Here is a 19,707-nt window from a genome sequence, read left to right as displayed (position 1 = left end):
AGTAGATCTATATTCCTACTCGCGAGAGTATGTGTTAGCATCTCTGAGAATCTGACAACCACACAAAACGCGAGCAACGCCACGCCAGCTGGCCAATTCAAATGCTCACACTACCAACATTACATAGACGATTGCGATTTCACCACATGTAATTACCATCCTGCGTCGTCTATCTATCCGTTAGCTAGCCCTAACTTTAACGGAAAATTTTTTCTCCCTCTCTCTCCCTCCCTCCCCCCCTCCCTCCCTCTCTCTCTCTCTCCCCTGAAACTCCTTCTGGAAGAGAGGAAAAAAAAAAGAAAATTTGACTAGAAAAAAGAGACGAAATGGGAAAACTTCTCTGCGATTCAACCGCCATTGCTGAAACTTTCCAATCTCCCTCACCGGGTATTCCATGGAGAGATCCGACCTTGGCTTCTTTCGATACCCCCGAGACAGCCGGTGTCGCAGATAATGCAAGCTGGGAAACTGTAAGCGGTTTAGAGGACCAGCAAAAGCGTTATTTGCAGAGACTCCATACAAAGGGAGTTCTATGGAAGCACCCACAGGGCGACAACCTCTCTTCGACCAGATCGATGATTTTCCGGCTATCGCATGGGGGTGATGTTGAAGCCGACGGAAACTGCCTCTTCACAGCGTCGCAGAAAGCCATGGGGATGCCGATCGATGCCAGAGAGCTTCGGCGGAGAACGGTCAGGAGATTCTTGGAAGATCTCGGATCCGATGATTCTCAGGACAGAGCTTCAATTGATGCGGCGATTAAGCATCTTTACTCCCCCGATTTGAAAGCTGGTTGGGGTATTCATGTTGTGCAGGAGGTAAAATTGTTGGCCAAGAAGGAAGATCGAGTGAGTCTAGATGTTGCCATCAACGAGCTCGTTGATCTTGGCTTGCAAAGGTATTCCATCACTTTTCTTTTTTTTTTTTTAAATGGTTTTGCTTTGGCTAGAAAAACAATTTCCTTTACCATTTCTTGGATCTGTTTTATTATTGTTACCCCTATTTTATTATCTTTTGATTAGCTTCTTTTCTTCTAAGAGTTATTTTGCTTCCTCCCACGAAACCATTCTCTTAAACTTTTCGTTCGTTTTGGCTGCCTAATTTTTTATTCTCGCTTTTCATTTATGAAGCGCATCAAAGGTACTTCTGATTGTCTAAGAAATTCCCAATATTTGAACTCCTTGCTTAAATTTATTTATTCATTGATAGGCATCTTCTTCCTAAATTTATTTAATAATAGTGAATTTCTTCTTAGCTTTTGCATTTTTATCCAATTTGCAAATAAATGGGCTTGTCCATGTGAACACCCACACCTTACTACCAAAAGGTGTTCGAGTCTCAGGCATTTGTTGGTCACTTGTTTATTTCATTTATATGAATTATAAGGGAAATGGCTGCGGAATCCATATATAAAGAGCGATGCATTGCCGTGGATGATGGCCTGAGTTGGGCCAAATACATGTCTATCTCCGGTAGTCCAGACGATGAGTATGACATCATCACTTTGCAATATACTGAGGAGGGCTTATTAACTGTAGATGATAACAGAGAAGGACGAGCGGCAGCTTTTGGAGACGATATAGCGATAGAGAGCCTGGCAACTGAGTTCAAGAGGGAGATATATGTGGTGAGAAGAAGCATTGTTTTCTTTACACTGCTTATCCTTTGGTATTGGTTGCTACTTACCTGTTTGGAATTTTGGTTTTGCATGTTTTATTTACACCAGATACAATAGTGCTACCTAGGGGTGAGCACTATTCGGTTAAAACCGAAAAACCGAACCCAAAATTTCGGTTTTGATTTGTTCGGGTTGGTCTTCTTGGTTTTTAGTTAAATCGATTTGGTTAATTTAGTTCTCGGTTTCGGTTTTTAGAATTAGAAATTCGATTAACAGAATTAATTAAACTTTCTATTATTATATGTAATATATAATATATAATATGTAAGATATATTATATAATATGTAACATATAATATTTAATATATTATATATTAATATATTAATATATTAATATATAATATAATAAAAATTGATTTCATAATATATTTTATAATATATATTATATACAATAAAGTATATATTATTTAAATTCAGTTTTAATCGAAAACCAAACCAAATATTTTGGTTTCAGTTTCGGTTTAAATTTTTTAGTTCATTTTTTAAAATGTCAGTTTATTCGATTCGATTTTTAACCGAATAAACCGAATACTCACCCCTACTGCTACCTACCATAATGTGTTTATCGACTGCATTGCTGTATCAGAAAATTAAAATTGATATATTGTGATGACGTTCTGCTTTGTGAATTATGATTAGGGATTTATAAGCAACTGATGTATGAATTAGAATTCTGTTATGATCACTTGCATCCATGCTTAATTAATGTGCCCTGTAAAATCCTACTTGTAATATGCACATGGATAAGCTTCATGTGACGACTTATATTTGCAGACATTCCTAACCCGTTGTATTTTGTACTCTTACTGATGCTGCAGTGTCTGTGGCCCATTTGGGAAGTTTCCTTTTACATGTATTCTTATTGAGTTATTGCATCATTAATGAAAACAAAAGTGGAAAACTCTAATTATACCTTTCTCTTTTTGTGAGAATTTTCATCTGCCAGCTATTGTTGAAACTGTCAACATCTTTTTCGTTATATTTGCCTTCTATGGCATCACTTGTACAGAAAATGGTGTGGTTAGCTGTGCATGAGAAAGATAGTGGGTTGTAGTCAGAAGAGAGTAGCCTCAAGATGATGAAACAAGTAATAAAAGGGAAAAACACTGATTTTTTTTTTAATTATTTTGGGTTTAAACTTCAATTCTATTAGAATTATATTAGTTTCTTTAAGTGCCTTACTAACTTTAGTGATATTTTAAGGTTATGTTTGGTTTGAAGGAAAAAGTAGGGAAAGGAAAAGAAAGACAAGGAAACCTTTACAAACCTTGTATAGGTTTTGATACCTTTCCCTTCCTTTCCCTACCTTCAAACCAAACATAGTCTAGAGGTAAGAGTTGTCACCAGTGCCATCACCCTTAACAGAAGGATCAAGGATAGTATTCATATGCTGATCAGATAAAAGATAAGGTAATCATAAAGATTCTTAATTGCATTTGCAATTAAGTGGGTGTTTGGCACCAATGCATTTCATAAGTTATCCATTTCACCAACTTGCCACATCAGGAAAAAAACGGAAATGCTCTGTAGTTGCATTTGAAAAGCCAATTTTTTGGAAAAGCATTGATGCAATAATTAGCTCTGGTATTCGTGAGAGGAGAGGTTTCGTGAAATGTCAAATTAACATTTCTTGAATCACCAAAATGATGTGGCAAATTGAAAATTGAAAAATCAGACAGATTTTCTAAAATGTCATACAGTTGTCATAGTGAAAATATTATAAAAATCAAGTCAAAGCACTTTAAACACATGCATGTCCACCTAACCTTTTTTCTTTCAGCCAAGGCAAAATAGTACAATTAGCTCATAAAGAAACCCTAAAAACCAGTCGATTTAGACAATTCAAGTGCTAAGAAAATTTTATAAGTAATCACGACATTATTTATAAAACAACTAAGGAAAATCTTGTTATGTTAATCAACGATTTGGCATGCTTAGTTATCCTTTGGCTTACGAAATTTTATAAGCAATCACAACCTTAATTATAAAACAACGAAAGGAAAACCTTGTTAGATTAATGAATGATTTGGTGTGCTGGTTGGGGTAATCATAGATTTGTTGAATTGTTTCATTTCATATTCTATATTTACTTTTTTTATCATTCTTCATATCTTTTTGTGATTCTTGATGACATATATTTATTTTTAATAGTTTTAAGGTTATTATGGATTCAATTACCATGAATTGTGTGTGTCTCTTCTCTTTTGGGGCAAACATTCAGCAAAAAGAATTCTTCACAAACAGTGCTTCTTGTTGTGAACTTTTATTCATTTTAACTATCCTTTTAATATTACCTCTTTCATAGGTTCAAGCACATGGGTCAGATGGAATGGTCGATGAAGAAAATTGTGTCTTCTTCCTTCCTCACCGTCCTAGAAGTCAAATTTGTGAACTTCCATTTTTTCTTTTCATGAAAGGGACAGGTAAATGGTCTTTTATCATCATAACGATACAATACATGCATGTTATTCTTTGTATGACTTTCCATTGCAACAATTTTACTATATTTTTTTGGACGGAAGCCTCAGGCCCTTGTGCTTATGATTTTTATCACTTAAGAGACGTTACATAGAGGTGATGGTTCGGTCCAACCTTCCAACAAAAAAAAAAAAAACAAGTTAAAATTGACAAATTATTGTTTTCGATTGTTTTAATTCATACTGCTGTCATATGCCGGTTTAGTTTTATTGCTTATACTGAATAATTTGCAGATAAAATCTACAGTTATCCCTAAATATTTTCTTTTTCTTTTATATCTTTTCTTGTTCAGGTTGGTGCGGTGCTGGAGCTGATCACTATGAGCCTCTGATAGCCCATCCTGCTCCATTTGTTTCCCAAGAAAAGGCTGCTGTTGTACTCTGAGGAAGCCAATTAGTCCTTCAGTTTTGTGGCTTAGAGGTTAAATAGAGTTAGCCAGTTAGAGACTTTTTATTTTGTTTATTTCTTTTTATTTTAAAATGCTTTGGCAGTAACATAGTCCTCGCAATTCTTTTGCGGGTTGCAAGGAAAAATTCCATTGCACACCTTCCATTTTTAACCAGATTTGTTTTTTTTTTTTTTTCACTTTTGACTCTAACCAGCAGGTCTATGTGCCTGCACTTGAGACCCCCTCTGTAGCAGTACATCTGTATTGTTTTTGCCGGCCTTCTATTGTTGATTTGAGGTTTTGGAGATTGACTGAACATTCTGTATTGCTACCCTTGTGTTGTATCTTTTTTACTTTAGCTGAATAGTGAATTTTACTATTTGTTAATGCATTTGCCTTATTTCCTAAAAATAAATCAATAAGCACAGCTAAATAGTTTATTTTCTTTAAAGAAAAGTTTCTTGAAAGAGTTGGTCTTTCATAATCTTTCTTGCTCCTGATTGATGTGAATGTATGGTGAAAGGCGACTTGATAACTGCTACTGGGGTGTTTGACTTCCTGAGTGAAATTAGGAATAGAGATGAAAGATAAGAATGAAAGAATGTTTTTCTGTCACTTAATTGAACAATTCGAGGATCATATCACTTGTCATCTCGCATGCGGAGAAGGTGTGTGCTTTTCAAATCTGTTCTGCATATATTTGTTTTGTCAGGGACTGATTCTTCCACTACAACTGCTTTCGTACTTGTCAAGCACTCGAGCAAATTTGATTGTCGGCATTTAATGTATACTCCAGAGTCATGCTTGTGAGATTGTATAAGATGTTCAATGGCACACTGTGCATATGAGGTGGTGACTGCATTTTGTTAATGTTGTGGCGCACACCATTGTTTCGACTGCTTCCCAATTTAGTACTTGTTTCCTGATAAAGGATTTTACTTTATATTGAGAGTGCAAAAATGCCAAGTGTTTTATTCTGGTGGGAGTGTGTGTTCGTGGAGAGTCCAAGAATCCATGTTCATATTTTAGCCACCAACACCGGTCATTTCAGGTGGGAGTGGCGTTTTTTTTCTCTTTCAGACTCCCTTTTCTCATGTAGATAAATTTTTAAACATTCGTTGTACTCCCAGGGGAATTGCAAACTGCAAATAAGCCCTACCCTTTTGAATAATGTATGGTTTATTTTTCTTTCATGTGTTTTATTTACAGTGTTGATGTGTTAATGTTCTTTTGACTATAATCTACCAATGCTTTCATTTTTGTTTCAAAGATAGTTCCCAAGTTTCATGGTATCTATATTTTGAAGTCAACTGGTGCCTCCATTATTTGTTCAACGAGTACTGCTATGAAAAAGCAGAAAAAGTAGTTATTGTTTTTCATTGTGAGGAAGACCATTGTTTTCAAAGATTTAAATTCCCATGATTCTAATACTTATCATGTTTGGCCTCTTTGGTTCGAATATATAACAAATGTAAGCAAAAAGAGTTCCAACCAGCGATGCCGAGTCGGATTCCGGATCTCCTGTCCACTAGAATCTGCCCATATTTATCTCAGTCATACATGGAGAACATCTCATTCTCTGCATACAGGGGGAGATGTTTCCAATTCACGGGGGGTAGTATATTGTGAATAGGCTTGGGCAGAGTTTTTGTGGGCAGGAGATAGAATTCCTGTTTATCTTTGACCTCCTCCTGGCCTCTCTGTTCATTATTACCCATAAATTTAGGACTTAAATTTAAGAATAGATGACTTGTTGAAACTAAATTTAGGGCCCGTTTGGTTTGCGATTGGAATTGGAATCAGAATGGCCTATTTCCCTTGGTTGTTTTGTTCTGACCGGAATCGGAATCAGATCCTGATTTATGCTGTTTGGTTCATTAAGAGGCTGCAATCGGAATCAGCCATGATTTCTAATTTTGTGCATAATAAAAATTAAAAAGCAGAAAATGCACGAAAATACCAAAAAATGCAGAAATTTTGTAGGAAATGCAGAAATTACAATAATTTTGTAGAAAGTTCAAAAAAATGCATGGAAATACTCAAAATTTGCAGAAATTGCAAAAAAAATGTAAAATTTTTGCAGAAAAAATGCAGAAACACCATTACAGAAAAATGCATAAAAAATTCTATTAAGAGGTGTATTAAGTGGGCCCATCTTGTCTCGTGGTAAGTACCATGTGATAAGTATTAACTCCAAAATGGGGAGATGAACAGTTGGCTGTACAGGGTCCAATACCACCAGCTCTTTGCAACTATAAATACTTACCATGTGGAGTTAATACTTACCACATACAGCCATATGGGGGAATGTCGTGTTTCATTGCGGGTGTGTTGTGTGTATGATATTTTGGTAGCATGAAACACGACAAGGGAATGGCACCCCCATAATGGGAATGGCATTCCTTGGGGTGGGGTAGGGAATGGGCATTCCCCAATATGGGGGAATCCCATTCCGCCTAGAATGGGAATGGTGTTTCAATTCTGTTTAAACAAACATCCAGAATGAGAATGAATCATTTCGATTCCGATTCCAGACTCCCTTAAACCAAACGGACCCTTAAGATTGGAGGATGCACCTTGTAGCCGCATCAGGATTTGCTCCTCGCATCTCATGCCAAGCTCACAGCCGTATATTGGGAGAATCCGGATTCATTCAGTGCAAAACCCGTTTGAACAGTCATTATAGCTTTGTATTAGAATATCTCACCATGAAATAAAGAACAAAAGTACATAAATATGCCTGATGCAAGACTGTAAAATCTGTTTGAAGGGCCTTAAACTGACTGAAGCCGATCTCATATTGGAAACATTTCTTTATAAATAATTATACAAATATAGAAAATGTCCCCAATGTGTGGCCGTAAAGTATTGTGAGGAGCAGACCCTACGCCTGTGAATAACTATACAAAGTATATACAAAGTAAGGGAGATATTTCCTACGCCTGTGAATAACTATACAAAGTACGGGAGATATTTCCTAGGCCTCCCATTTTTACCATCTTCAATCCAAGTATCAATCTCTATCACATCTCCCTTGGCACATCCTATTTTTCTGTGTCACTTTTGGCTGGGTTTTGGGGGCAAGGCAGTCTTAGGTCCCTCATTTTTGTTGCTCTTATTTCAATTTTAATAAAATCTTGGGCTGTGTCCACGGGCAGGATTCGTCCCCTGTACGGTGGGGCTAAAGAACTCTGAGCAGGGCTGATCAGTTATTCTCCTTAAAATTTTTAGGTGACCGTCCTTCCACCCGGAGTAATGCTTGGGGCTAAAAAATATAGTATAATATTGGAAATTGGTCTATTCTAGAGTGAAGATTTACTGTTCAAGTTATATGCCATAAGATGGTTAGATGTTAATTAAGTGAAAATTTGTTCCCTCATTCATTGGCCAAGCCCTACAGAATGGTGTAAGCGATGGAGTTCAAATCAGCCCCCCTCCCCCCCCCCCAAGACTGCCCCCACAATGTCCCACAGTATATTTCTTTCGTGTATTGGGAACATCCTCCAATGATAATATTAGGAATGATGATATCACCATTGGGAGATGTTCCTAATGCATGGTGAGGATTTGTTGTGGGATGTTGTGGGGGGTTGATTTGGTCTCTATGCAATGAGCTACGTGGTGCTAAAGGTACTTTCTTTCCTTCTTTTCTTTTTTTATGTCAACTAATGTATTCACAGGTTCTTCTATCTTATGCAAATCATATGAACAAAGGTATCCTTTTCTTACATTTGTTTTAGTATGGCAAAAGTACTCACTTTTTTTGAGAGAGTTTTCATCTCAGGGTTTCTTTGGTTATTTCTCTTTGTCCATCCTCTGTCGTCCTTCTTCCGTCTTCGGTCGTTTTTGGGGTAACTCCCCAACACCTCTATCCACTTTCTTTTCTTCTCCCTCTCCCTCTCCCCCTCTCTTCTCCGCTCTTCTCCGCTTCTCCCTTTTACTCACTCATCTCTCTCCTTTTTTATTTTCTTGTTCCACTTCTCGTTCATTCCTCTCAATCATCTCTCTCCATGATTTTCTTGTTCCACTTCTCGTTCTAGCCTCTCACTCATTATTGTCTTTTATCTTTTGTTATTTTTTTCTTTATATTCTTTTATGCAGGGATTTTGATACAAGAGGCTGATTCTTCCTTGAAGAAATTGGTGTTAGGCGGTGACTTCCATTGCTTCTTTGGATTTCACCGTCAGTGGCTGTTTTCAAAGTGTATTTCACTGGCGGTTACAGTTCCGATGGTTATAGTTCTAGACGATTATAGTTCCGATGATTACAGTTCTAAATGGTTATAGACCCAGCAGTTACAATTACATATGGTTACAGTTTCGACGGTTACAATTCTGACGGTTACAGTTCCAGATTGTTAAAGTTCTGGTGGTTACAGTTCCAGATGGTTACAATTCCGACGATTATAGTTCCGACAGATACAATAATGGCGGTTACAATTCCGAGTAGCTCTAGTTTCTTGGTGCAAGTCAGTATTGTCTTTATCCCTCACTTTTGGTTACAGTTCCAAGTGGCTCCGATGGTTACAGTTCTGGCGGTTACGGTTCCAGATGGTTACAGTTCCGCGTGGCTCCAGTTTCTTGGTGCGAGTCACTATTGTCTTTATCCCTCACTTTTGGTGGTAACAGATGCGCAATTGTTTCTTATATTGACGATTTTACCTCACCTTATGTTGAATGCAAAAGTTTTTTTTTTTTGTTCTTCTTTATCCACAATCTATATTTTGTTCTTTCTAAGGATTTGTATCTACGCTTTTTTGCTTGGTACTATGATTACTTCCTTGTGTTTATACAAATTTCTTAGAATGAAATATGATTATTGCCTTAAAAAAATAATGAGATTCTAATCAACATCTCTTCTACGCCTATCAGCTAATATGCTAAACAAGCCACTATTCGAATGGTTTTCGGTTTGGAACTAAATGGTGACCTCCCCCCTCCCCCACCCCCAATTAAACACACATATGCCAACAGTCAAATTTAGTGAACCCGACTTCCCCGACCTAATGGAGTTGGGGATGGGGACTGTTTTGGTAAGGCGGAGATGAGGACGAGGATTAATAAAAATCCCTAATCAGGGTTGGGGTCGGGAATGGAGATTGAGATCCTCGTCCTGCCCCACCCCGACCCCAATTATATGTATATTAAATAAATATTATTATATTATTTGCTTATATCAAAATATATTTAAAACATTAATTATAATTTAAAATTTTTATTTATTTTAAATAAAATTATTTTTCAAAAAATACTGTCATCTAAAAAAAATTTGGGGATTCGAGTTTCCATCGAAAACTCATCCCTATCGAGAATTAGGAATGGAGCACAAATTTTATCTCAAGAAATTAGGAACTAGGATGGGATTCAGAATCGGAATCGGGGATGGGCCCGCTCTGAATCCGCCCCGTTGCTATTCCTAATCAAATCTAAAGATGGGGATCACTCCGTTATATGAATTTGAAATAATTCGTGTCGGCTCTGGCAGCAGACGCGAACCCGGTTAAGTTGGTTGGATGTATTGGTAATGTCTGTCCAAATTTGAGACATTTGGCCGTTGTGAGTGGCAGCGTTAGTCAATCCTATACTATGCATGAGGAATCGATCGAATGATCTTTACACAGATGCTAACAATGCTATATGGTACTGAAATTGGTTATTTCCGTGCACAACCACCACGTACCACATAATAATTTGATCACAGTTGTATCGTTTATAAATCGATTCGGGTTAACAGTAGCTGCTACTGTTATAACTTATAACTGGTAATTTTTTACCCAACCCACCCATCTCTCAAGCGGGTCAATATGGGTTGGGGGAAACCTTCGAATCTCGATATTTTCTTTGAATCAGGTCTATTGCTGAGAATCACTTCTGGTCCCAATGATTCATGAAACCTGTTGGCAATTCTCCTTCTCCATTTAGAAATCCACTGATTTTCTAATGGTATGTTTGATTGTTAACAAAGGATGAGATGAAAAAGGAATATATATATATATATATATATATATATATTTCATTTTTGCATCCAGTATTTGTTTCCTGAGAAATAGTATAATTAAAATTTATTTTTTATGTTTGTTTTCTAAGAAAATTTAACAGAAAATATATTAAACTAAGTTTTTCTTCCTTTCTCACCTTCTTCGATGACATTGCATGGTCGACCATATGAATGTGTAAATTTGACACATGGCAACAATGAGATGCTTATAAGATATCACAATCACATTCCGAATAGGTGAAGTGTAAAAGCAAAAAACTAAAAAAAAAAATAGGGTCGTGAAAGAAAATATTAGATCTGACCAAGGTTCAAAATATCAACACGTATTGGTCCGTATCAACTAATATTATTGTGTCGATGGCTTCCTGATACGCCCCTCCAGGGGTTGTATCGGGTCAGACCAAGGTTTAGAGGGTAGGCTCAGGCCGGCCTAAAAAGTAAAAAAGCCTGACTTTTTGGGCCCAAGCCTAGCCTGTGGACCAAAAATCCAAGCCCAGCCCATGTAAAATTTTGGGCTGGGCTGGTTCAAGCTCATGTTAGGCCTGCCCAAGTTGCACCCCTACTCTCACCTAATTCTTTCTTTCTCTCCTATTCTTTATCTCAACTTTTATTATTTATTTATTTATTATTATCTAATCATTTATTTATTTATTAAAATTAAATAAATTATTTATAAAAAAGTAAAACAAAGGAGATTCGACATTGAGAGAGACTTTTATTTATTCATTCATTTATTTTTATTATTTTCTAAGCATTTATTTATTTATTTATTAATTTATATTAAATTGACTTCAAAACTGAAAATTTTATTTATTTATTTATTGTTTTATTTTATTAAATTAAATATATTATTATCCATAAATTTTTACATATTTTAAATAAATATTTTTTCCTAAAAACTTTTAATTAAAAAAAATATTTTTTATAAATTCATTTTTCCTATACAATAATTTAGTTTTGGAAAGCCCTGCAAGGCCCCTCTGCTAGTATTTCATTATGGGAAAATGCAAGACCGTTCGAACGTTGTGAACAGGCACCGACCTGGCTGCCTGGCACTAGCACGACCTGGCGGCCTGGCACAAGCACCGACCTGGCGGCCTGGCCCAGGCGCGACCTGGCAGCCTGGTACAGGCGCCGACTTGGCGGCCTGGCACATGCGTCGACCTGGGGACTTGCAAGAGGTGCTCGGCGACGAATTCAACATGCATATCCAAACACTCTCACGATCCTTAGAAGTTGGCCCACGTGCCAAACGATCCGGAGGGTGGTCAACGTGCATGGCGGTTACCTCAGGGAATCTCGGACCACTTAGAAGACTTCTCAGAAATCTCGGATATGGTGTGAAGCCCACACCAAACAATGCCTATATAAAGGCACCAACCCCAATGGCAGCTTGGCAAGTAAGCAAGTAAGCAAATTCTAGCTCTCATACTTTGTGATTTTTAGCTCGCAGTCTACTGTGAGAGTACTGACTTAAGAATCGAAGCGACCTCGCCGGGTTAGCCACCTTGGGTCCTCTGACATTTGGTTCCTTGCAGGTCTCTAAAGAGAAACGAAGCTCATCAATCCAGTTCGGCACCTGGTCAACTCGACACCTCATAGTCAGCTCGCCACCAGGTAGCTTGACACCTGGGCAGCCCGACACCTCACAGGCAACCCGACACCTCACAGGAAGCTTGGCACATAGGCAGCTCGGCACCTCACAGGCAACTTGGCACCTTACAGGCAGCTCGGCACCTGGTCAGCCCGACACCTCACAGGCAGCTCGCCACCTGGTCAGCTCGGCACCTCATAGGCAGCTCGACACTATAGTTAGCTTGCCACCTAACCTGCCTAGCTCGGTTCAGTTCAACAGCCAAAGTTCTCTACTTCGGACTGAGTTATCGACCACTTAAAAATATACCAAATGACGAGGTAGTTTACCAAAAAATCGATACATCACTAAAAATTGATCCATCAATTACCATTGTTGGTGTTGAGAGGGAGCCTTGCCATAAGAGCCTCCGTTTTAAATCCTGTATCTCAACTATAAAATATCATCACCACACTAGGTCACCAAATCACCACCACCACCTTTAATTATTAATAAATACATAATAGTCAATATATTCAATACTGATTTGGATTCGGATTCGGATACAGTAGGGGCGTACCACCTTGCGACGTGTGTCACCGACTTTTCCATGAAAAAGCGAGACACGTGGCTATGCATGGAAAAAAGCAGAAGACATGTACATTGCCCCATGAGAAGGAAAATGGGGTTGGGATCTCGCTGATCTGGTTGGTGCTTAACTTGAAGAGTTATAAAGTGGCCACGTTGAAGGCAGAACCCTGTACTTCACACGCCCCGCCTGCCCTGCCCTGCCCTGCCCTCCTTCACTCCTTGTAGTTAGTAGTATCTTGTATATTATATATAACAACTGCCTCATTTCACTTTTCTTCGCACTTACGCAAAGCATTTCTCCATTGCTGGCCATTGTTTTCAAGCCGAGGGTCCTTCAATTTCTACCTACCGTTTCCCCATTTTTAAGCGTATATATCTTCCAACTTCTTCTTCTTCTTCTTTCATTTCTATTTTTTCATCCGTCAAACATCAAACAAGAAATAAATAAAAGAAAGAGAATGGGTCGTTTCTGGACTTTGCTGACTCATGTTCATTCCTTAGCAGGGTAATTAACTCTCCAATCCCATCATCATCTCTCCCTTTTGCTCTCAACTCTCAACTCTCAACTCTGAAAGGCCATCTTCGATTACAATTTTTAAATTTGTCTGATCGGTACTGATGATGAATTTCTTCAAATTATGTAATTAATGCAGGCCTGTGGTGATGCTCATCTATCCCCTGTGAGGAGGATTCTTCTATACTCTATATATAATTATATACTACTTCTTTGATTAATATATATATATATATATATATATATATATATATATATACAGCGCTGCTTTTTTCTTTTCCTTACTTCTTATCTCTTGTTTGGTTTATTCATGTTATTGAATACACTCATCCATATGTAATAGATATGCATCTGTGAGAGCGATAGAGAGCACTTCCAGGAATGACGATGAGCAATGGTTGGCTTACTGGATCTTGTACTCCTTCCTCACACTGGCGGAGATGGTCTTCCAAACTATTCTTGCCTGGTAAGAACAATCGCCCAAAAAGAGAAATGTATATATTCTATTAATCTATATATGGTCAGGAGGAGACTAACAATTGATGATGGTGATGTTTTCTCCGCGACTGAAAACTGAAAAGGATGCCCATATGGTACGACATGAAGCTGCTGCTAGTGCTGTGGCTGGTTCTTCCTCAGTTCAGAGGCGCAACTTTTATATACGAGAGATTTGTTAGGGAACAACTCAGTAAATACACCGGCAACAAAACTCATTCCCATAAGAAGGTATCTATCTATTTATCTATATATATATCCCGTCTCTCCGCGTCGTGACCATCGTCTCGTCACCTCTAGATCTTCTTCTTTAACTATCATACATCTCTTAATTTCTTATCGGATTTCATGGCTGCTGCGCAGGGACAGCACGAGGCGTATTGAGCTAGGGAAGATCTGTCCCCCTTCTTCTCTTTCTTCTTTTTTTCATCAGATTTGTCTGTTTTATTTGTATTATTGAAATAAAAATTGGGGTTTGCAATTTTTATCTGTTTTTTTTTTCTTTTTTCTTCTCGGTTTGTCAAACGTGTGTATTGGGGGAGTTTGCTGAGTGGTTAGATGTTTATGGTGATGAAAAGCGTATCCGTAGAATCAGGGGCGGAGCCAGAAAACTTTTATAAAAGGATTAAACGAAGTATGGATGGACCTGTAGGGGGCAACTATTGAAGTAGAGAGTGGGGAGGGCAAAATTTACGTAAGTGGAGAGTTTCTGAACCATAGGGGGGCCATGGCTCCCCCGGGCTCCGCCCCTAAGTGGAACGGTTGCCACAGGAGTCTAGCGTATTCCACTATTTTGACTTTGACCCAATATGTATCATGTAAATACGTATGTACATAACAATATATTTATGATAGGCTGTGCCCCACAATGCTATATCCATTTGTAGAGAAATTTCAACACCACCCACAATATTACTTTGGCTCCTGATCGATTCCTTTTAATTAAGTAGTTGATGAGAATTAACTTCTCAGTTAGTCATTTATTAGTTTAGGCTGTATTTGGCATTTTTTATTTTAAAGGGAAAAATTTTCAATTAGTATCCTGTAATTGGGTCAAGGACCCATAATTCAGTATTTAAATTTTCAAAACATATAATCCAGTGCCTATCGTTAATTAGTAGTTAAGCAATCATTAAGTGATATTTGGAAGAGATATAAATGTTCTTCAAGTATCATTTAATTTTATTGTTGATACTTAAATCTTTGCTTTTTTTATTCAAGAAAGATGGGTCATATTTGTGACTCTAACTTTCTTAAATAAAAAAATTTGGAATTGTTAATTTTTTTTAATGTTTGAATGATTGATAAAGAAAATTAGATGACACTTGAAAGGGATTTGTGTCTTTTTCAAATGTCACTTTACCTTTGGTTAATAATAAATTAATGGCAGGTACTGAATTGTTACGCTTTGAAAGTTTGGATACTGAATTATTATATTTTTAAGTTTGGGAACCAAAATGATACTAGGCTCAAAGTATATGGTATTAATCGGGATTTTTTCTTATTTTAAAAGACTTATCTGTTTTTTTTCAGTTAAAATGTTACTATGTACAATGAATTTTTAATTATAAAATGGAGATAAGTCCTTGTACAATTAAACCGTAAAGTTTTTTATAATAAAGAAATTAAAAGGCAAGCAAAAGGAAAACACACAAAAGAAAAACCAAAAAAAAACACACACAAAAGAGAAAGACAACCGAACGAACTACGGGGGCTGAAAGCCAGCAAAGATCAGCAAAGACCGAAGCTTCAACTTCATCTGCCACAAGGAGAGTAGAAAACCAAAAAGCTGGAGGGCTCCTCCAACAAAAGGACTGACCTGCTCTACCTTTAGCAGCGAGCTCATGAGCCGCAGAGTTAGAATTACAACCAACAAACACAACTTGCCAGACCAAGAAACAGACGAGCAATCAAAAAGTTTACAGCTCTAATTAGATTTAACGAATCACAGCCAATAACCAGGTTCTTAATTCCAATGTCCACTACAGACTGACAACAGGTTAAGATAGCAAAACCTCTGCACACTCTGCAGACTTTGCCTTACAAGAGCCACACTTACAAGCAAGAAAGACACTAAACTCATATATGGACTCGCCGGAAGGTGCTTATGTAGAAGCAATTATGGAGATTGATAAATGCCAAGAATAGCAAATGGGCTGAAGCGTTAAAGGTTAAATATTTTGAAAAACAAAAAGCTTCTATACAGCAAAGCTCATCAATCATTCTCTTTGATCGAGTTCTGCCATAAACTTAATGATAAGTTCATTACATGATAATTACATGCGACAAATTTTATCATGATCTAATCGTTTCTTTATCCTGATAGACTCTATACGTTAGAGTTCTGGTGTAACTTAAACTAATCTCTTAACCTTGACTATTGTACACAAGCTCAAACTCTAACAGTTGTAATGTACTCAATCTTTATCTGGTCATCTATAAATAGATTAAAGTTCGATCAAGTCATTATCGAACCATTCACATCAGTTCAGTTCTCTTTTATTTTTTCAACTCTCTTCATAGTGGAAACAGCTAAAGAATGTGAAAGAAGAGGTAAAAAATGACTTCCATATTTTTCAACACCCTTGGGTTTCAACAATTTCTAATGGTAAATCAGGCATCAAGGAGAGATATCGAAAGTTGAAAGTAAAAGACCTCAGCATGCATAATGGAGGGTGGAATCTAGAGAAAATAAATGAATTGTTTGACTAAGAAAGGTGATATTTAGGCTGCGTTTGGAAACAATGCAAATGGAGTGTAAATCCCAGTTCAAGATAAATTTGCAATATGTTTCACTTTTATCTTGTTTGGCAACCTTACATTTATGCATTGACAAATGACAAACCAATGCATACCTACATTGATAATAAGATGTAAAAGTACATCAATAAAAAAGAAGTAAATTTGCATTTAAGTGGGCTTTTGATGAAAAAAGCATATACCTTATTAGAATTCATGTTTACATCCATTACAGCTAAAAGTCTGTTTGGTAGGAAGGTAAATTTGTCGGTGCAAAACTAACACAATTTTGCAATTTATATGAACTGTTTTACACTCTACATATTTGCATTCACACTTATTTGCATTGTTTCCAAACGCAACCTTAATAAAAAAGAAACATATGATAGATTGTTTTGGATTCCACCTGATGAAGGGTGATTTGGCATGACCTAGCAAGAAGGGACACGTAGGTGCGATCTGATCGAAGGATGACAACTCAGCCAGGCAAGCCCAGTTCGCAACATTCCCAGTTTGGGTATTCAGCCACCTCGGCCCAAAATCCGCCTCGGTGTAGAGGCACCTCGACACCCAATCCAGTTCAGGACTAAAGAATCGAAGTTTCAGCTCAGAGCTACTGAGCCGAAGTGCCGCATAACTGACTCCAAAGACCTCCCCAACAGATCCCGAATCTCTTGACGTCACGATGAGCCAACAAATCTCGAATTTCCCAAGATCACGATAAGAACTCATCCCGATTTCGCCTGAATTGGAGGTAAACGATAAACCTTATCGATGTACTACTCTCCTTCAAAAACGGAACCATCCTTATCTCCACAGCCCGGGGATCCCGGATCTCTTTCGTAAGGCTCACGACTACTCCAGTATATAATGACTTGAAATCTCAAGGCAAAGGTACGCGTGATTATTCTACTCACTAGCACTCAAGCTCTCAAGCATCCAGCTCACATTCACAGCAAAAGTACTGACATAAGCATCGGAGTGACCTCGCCGGGTTAGCTACCTCGGGTTCTCTAATACACTGTTTTACAGATCGATCCAGCTCGCCGCCCATTTGGAGTTCGGATCGCCCTCAAGGTAGGAGTAGCCAGATCGCGCACCATCAATTGGTGTCGTCTGTGGGAAACGATCGAAAGGTCATCCCTACATCTTTGCAGTTTCAAACTTAATCTCAACCTCAATGGTATCCTCCAGCCACACCGAAAAAAGTGTCAAGATGAATGTCACCGGGGGGCAAGCCTAGCAATCAACCTTCCCCCAATCTCCTACGGTGTGCATCGGCCAGTTCACTATTCCGCTCACAGCGTCTGGAGTCCCATCACTGTCCGCACCACCGAGCACCACGCAAGTGAGCATCCCACTTCCCCCAGTGGTAGGCGCAACTTTCTCTGAGCCATCCATGGTTCCCCCGGAATCGGGCATTCCCATTTTCATGACCTCGTTCAGTGCGTCCGGGCTATTCAGATCCAGATGCAGTAGGTCCAACTGTTCCAGTAGTACCAATAGTACTATTTCTACCAGCTGTATCAACACCAGTTCCCTCCACTACAACCAAACTAGCAGCTGGTTCCACCTCGGCACCTAGGGCCCTATCAGGGTCAGAACCCAAATCGGCTTGGAACTAACCAGAACATCAGCCGATCTCCCCATTGGGGTGAAGAGACCTCACAAGTCAGGTCTCGCCCCGTGGGAGGAGAGACGGTCAGCACACTCCTCCAGTCTCGCAAGGAAATCTCAGAAACAGGTTCGGGGATAGTCAGCCCAATCCACCTCAATACTCACAGCAAGAAAATGATGGCTCACGAACAGATAACCAGTTTGGGGTTTGAGGTGCAAACTCGAGACAAGGCCTCTTCGTCCCTCGTGATAGCCAGTTCGATCCCCACAACCTATAGAATCCCACAAGGAATCAGGATCTACCTTGCAACAAGGCTGGAATACTAGACCAGACTGAAGTCAACATCACCAACGTCGAGCCAGTGAAGAAGCAGCCGCGGCGATGTCGCAAAACACGTCGTCCCTCGGTCAGGAACAACTCGCCAGCGAGAAGAGCAAACCAAAGGGAAGGAAGAAGCGAGCTCGGTGGCTACAAAGACCGCGGCTCCACTATTTTGTCGGACATCCCCTCTATATCCCGAGCTCTTGGCAACTCCAATGCCAAAAGATTTTAAGATGCCCCCATTAGACAAGTATGACGGGTCGTTCAACCCCAATGACCATGTGGACTCTTTCCAGTCTCAGATGCACTTAGTTGGTGCTGATGAGTCTTGCATGTGTGTGGCCTTCTTTACTACGTTTAAGGGGGTAGTTCGAACTTGGTACCGAAATCTTGCGCCGGACTTCCTCAAAAGTTGGTCCCAGTTCGCTGACTTGTTTACTACGCACTTCATTACGAGCAAGAAGTGTCCGAAGTCGCAAGAAAGCCTTCTAAACATGGTTCGGAGGAAAGGAGAATCGATCAAAAGCTATATCAACTGCTTCAACGACACTTGCCTGTAGATACCGGACCTCGACTCGGCAGTATGACTCACTGCAGCAAAGAAAGGAATCACCCACAAGAAGTTTAAGTGGCATGTGGTAGCTAACAAACCAAAGGACATCACCAAATTCCTTAAGTTAGCAAATTAGTTCATCGGTACCAAAGAGGAGATCACTCAGAAGATTGACAACCCACCGTCGGAAAAGAGGAAGAGAGAGAATGAAGGAACGAGCAATAGTGGACAGAAGAGGAAGAAAAGCAACTCCCCGAGTAAGGGAAGAAACAACTCCAGAAACTGGTCCCCCTCGCAAACTTGCAAATCAGGTCGGCACTCCAGGACCCCACCTGTGGAGAGAATGAGCTACACGCCATTGAACGCTAAGAGAGGAGAGATCCTAATGGCCATTAAGGACTCCTCCTTCGTCAAATGGCCCCCCAGGCTAAGGAGAGACCCATCAACAAGAAACCCAAACGTTTATTGCCATTTTCATTGAGATCACGGACACAACACAAAGAATTGTAGGAATCTCCGCGATGAGATCGAGGAACTTATCCTACGTTGATACCTGAAGAACTTCATCTTAAGAGAAGAGAGGGGACAAACAGATCGGCAGGCAGATCGACAGGGGGACCAGAGGAGTAATGCCTCCGAGGCCAATAGGCAGAATGAGCAACTGCCATGACAGTTCCTAGAGGAATGAACGATCCGTGGGGTATTTAACATGATTACCAGTAGGTCCATCAGCAGCCAGGAGACCTCGGTCCGCGAGCTAGA

The 19,707-nt window shown here is 39.0% G+C and overlaps 2 protein-coding genes across 3 annotated transcripts; both read left to right on the top strand.

Moving 5' to 3' along the window:
• The first annotated feature begins 221 nt into the window (after positions 1–221).
• On the top strand, positions 222–4,931 carry LOC104591769 (uncharacterized). The gene is made up of 4 exons (XM_010250780.3): positions 222–898; positions 1,387–1,627; positions 3,984–4,101; positions 4,449–4,931. Exons 1-4 carry the CDS (start codon positions 327–329, stop codon positions 4,538–4,540), a joined length of 1,023 nt encoding a protein of 340 aa, XP_010249082.1. The 5' UTR covers positions 222–326; the 3' UTR covers positions 4,541–4,931.
• A 7,998-nt stretch (positions 4,932–12,929) lies between these two features.
• Positions 12,930–14,810, top strand: LOC104591771 (HVA22-like protein e). Of its 2 annotated transcripts, XM_010250781.3 has the most exons (5): positions 12,944–13,210; positions 13,359–13,385; positions 13,563–13,685; positions 13,801–13,945; positions 14,078–14,810. In XM_010250781.3, the coding sequence occupies exons 1-5, from the start codon at positions 13,164–13,166 to the stop codon at positions 14,096–14,098; spliced, it is 363 nt and encodes a 120-aa protein (XP_010249083.1). In that variant the 5' UTR covers positions 12,944–13,163; the 3' UTR covers positions 14,099–14,810. The 2 variants fall into 2 exon arrangements, with proteins under 2 accessions (XP_010249084.1, XP_010249083.1); XM_010250782.3 differs by lacking the exon at positions 13,359–13,385 and having other exon boundaries at positions 12,930–13,210.
• The last annotated feature ends 4,897 nt before the right edge of the window (positions 14,811–19,707 follow it).

Source organism: Nelumbo nucifera, chromosome 4, assembly GCF_055504915.1.
Source record: "Nelumbo nucifera cultivar China Antique chromosome 4, China Antique-T2T, whole genome shotgun sequence".
Lineage (NCBI taxonomy): Eukaryota > Viridiplantae > Streptophyta > Magnoliopsida > Proteales > Nelumbonaceae > Nelumbo > Nelumbo nucifera.
Note: the sequence above shows the minus strand (reverse complement) of the source record. Positions and strands in the feature narration are given on the sequence as shown.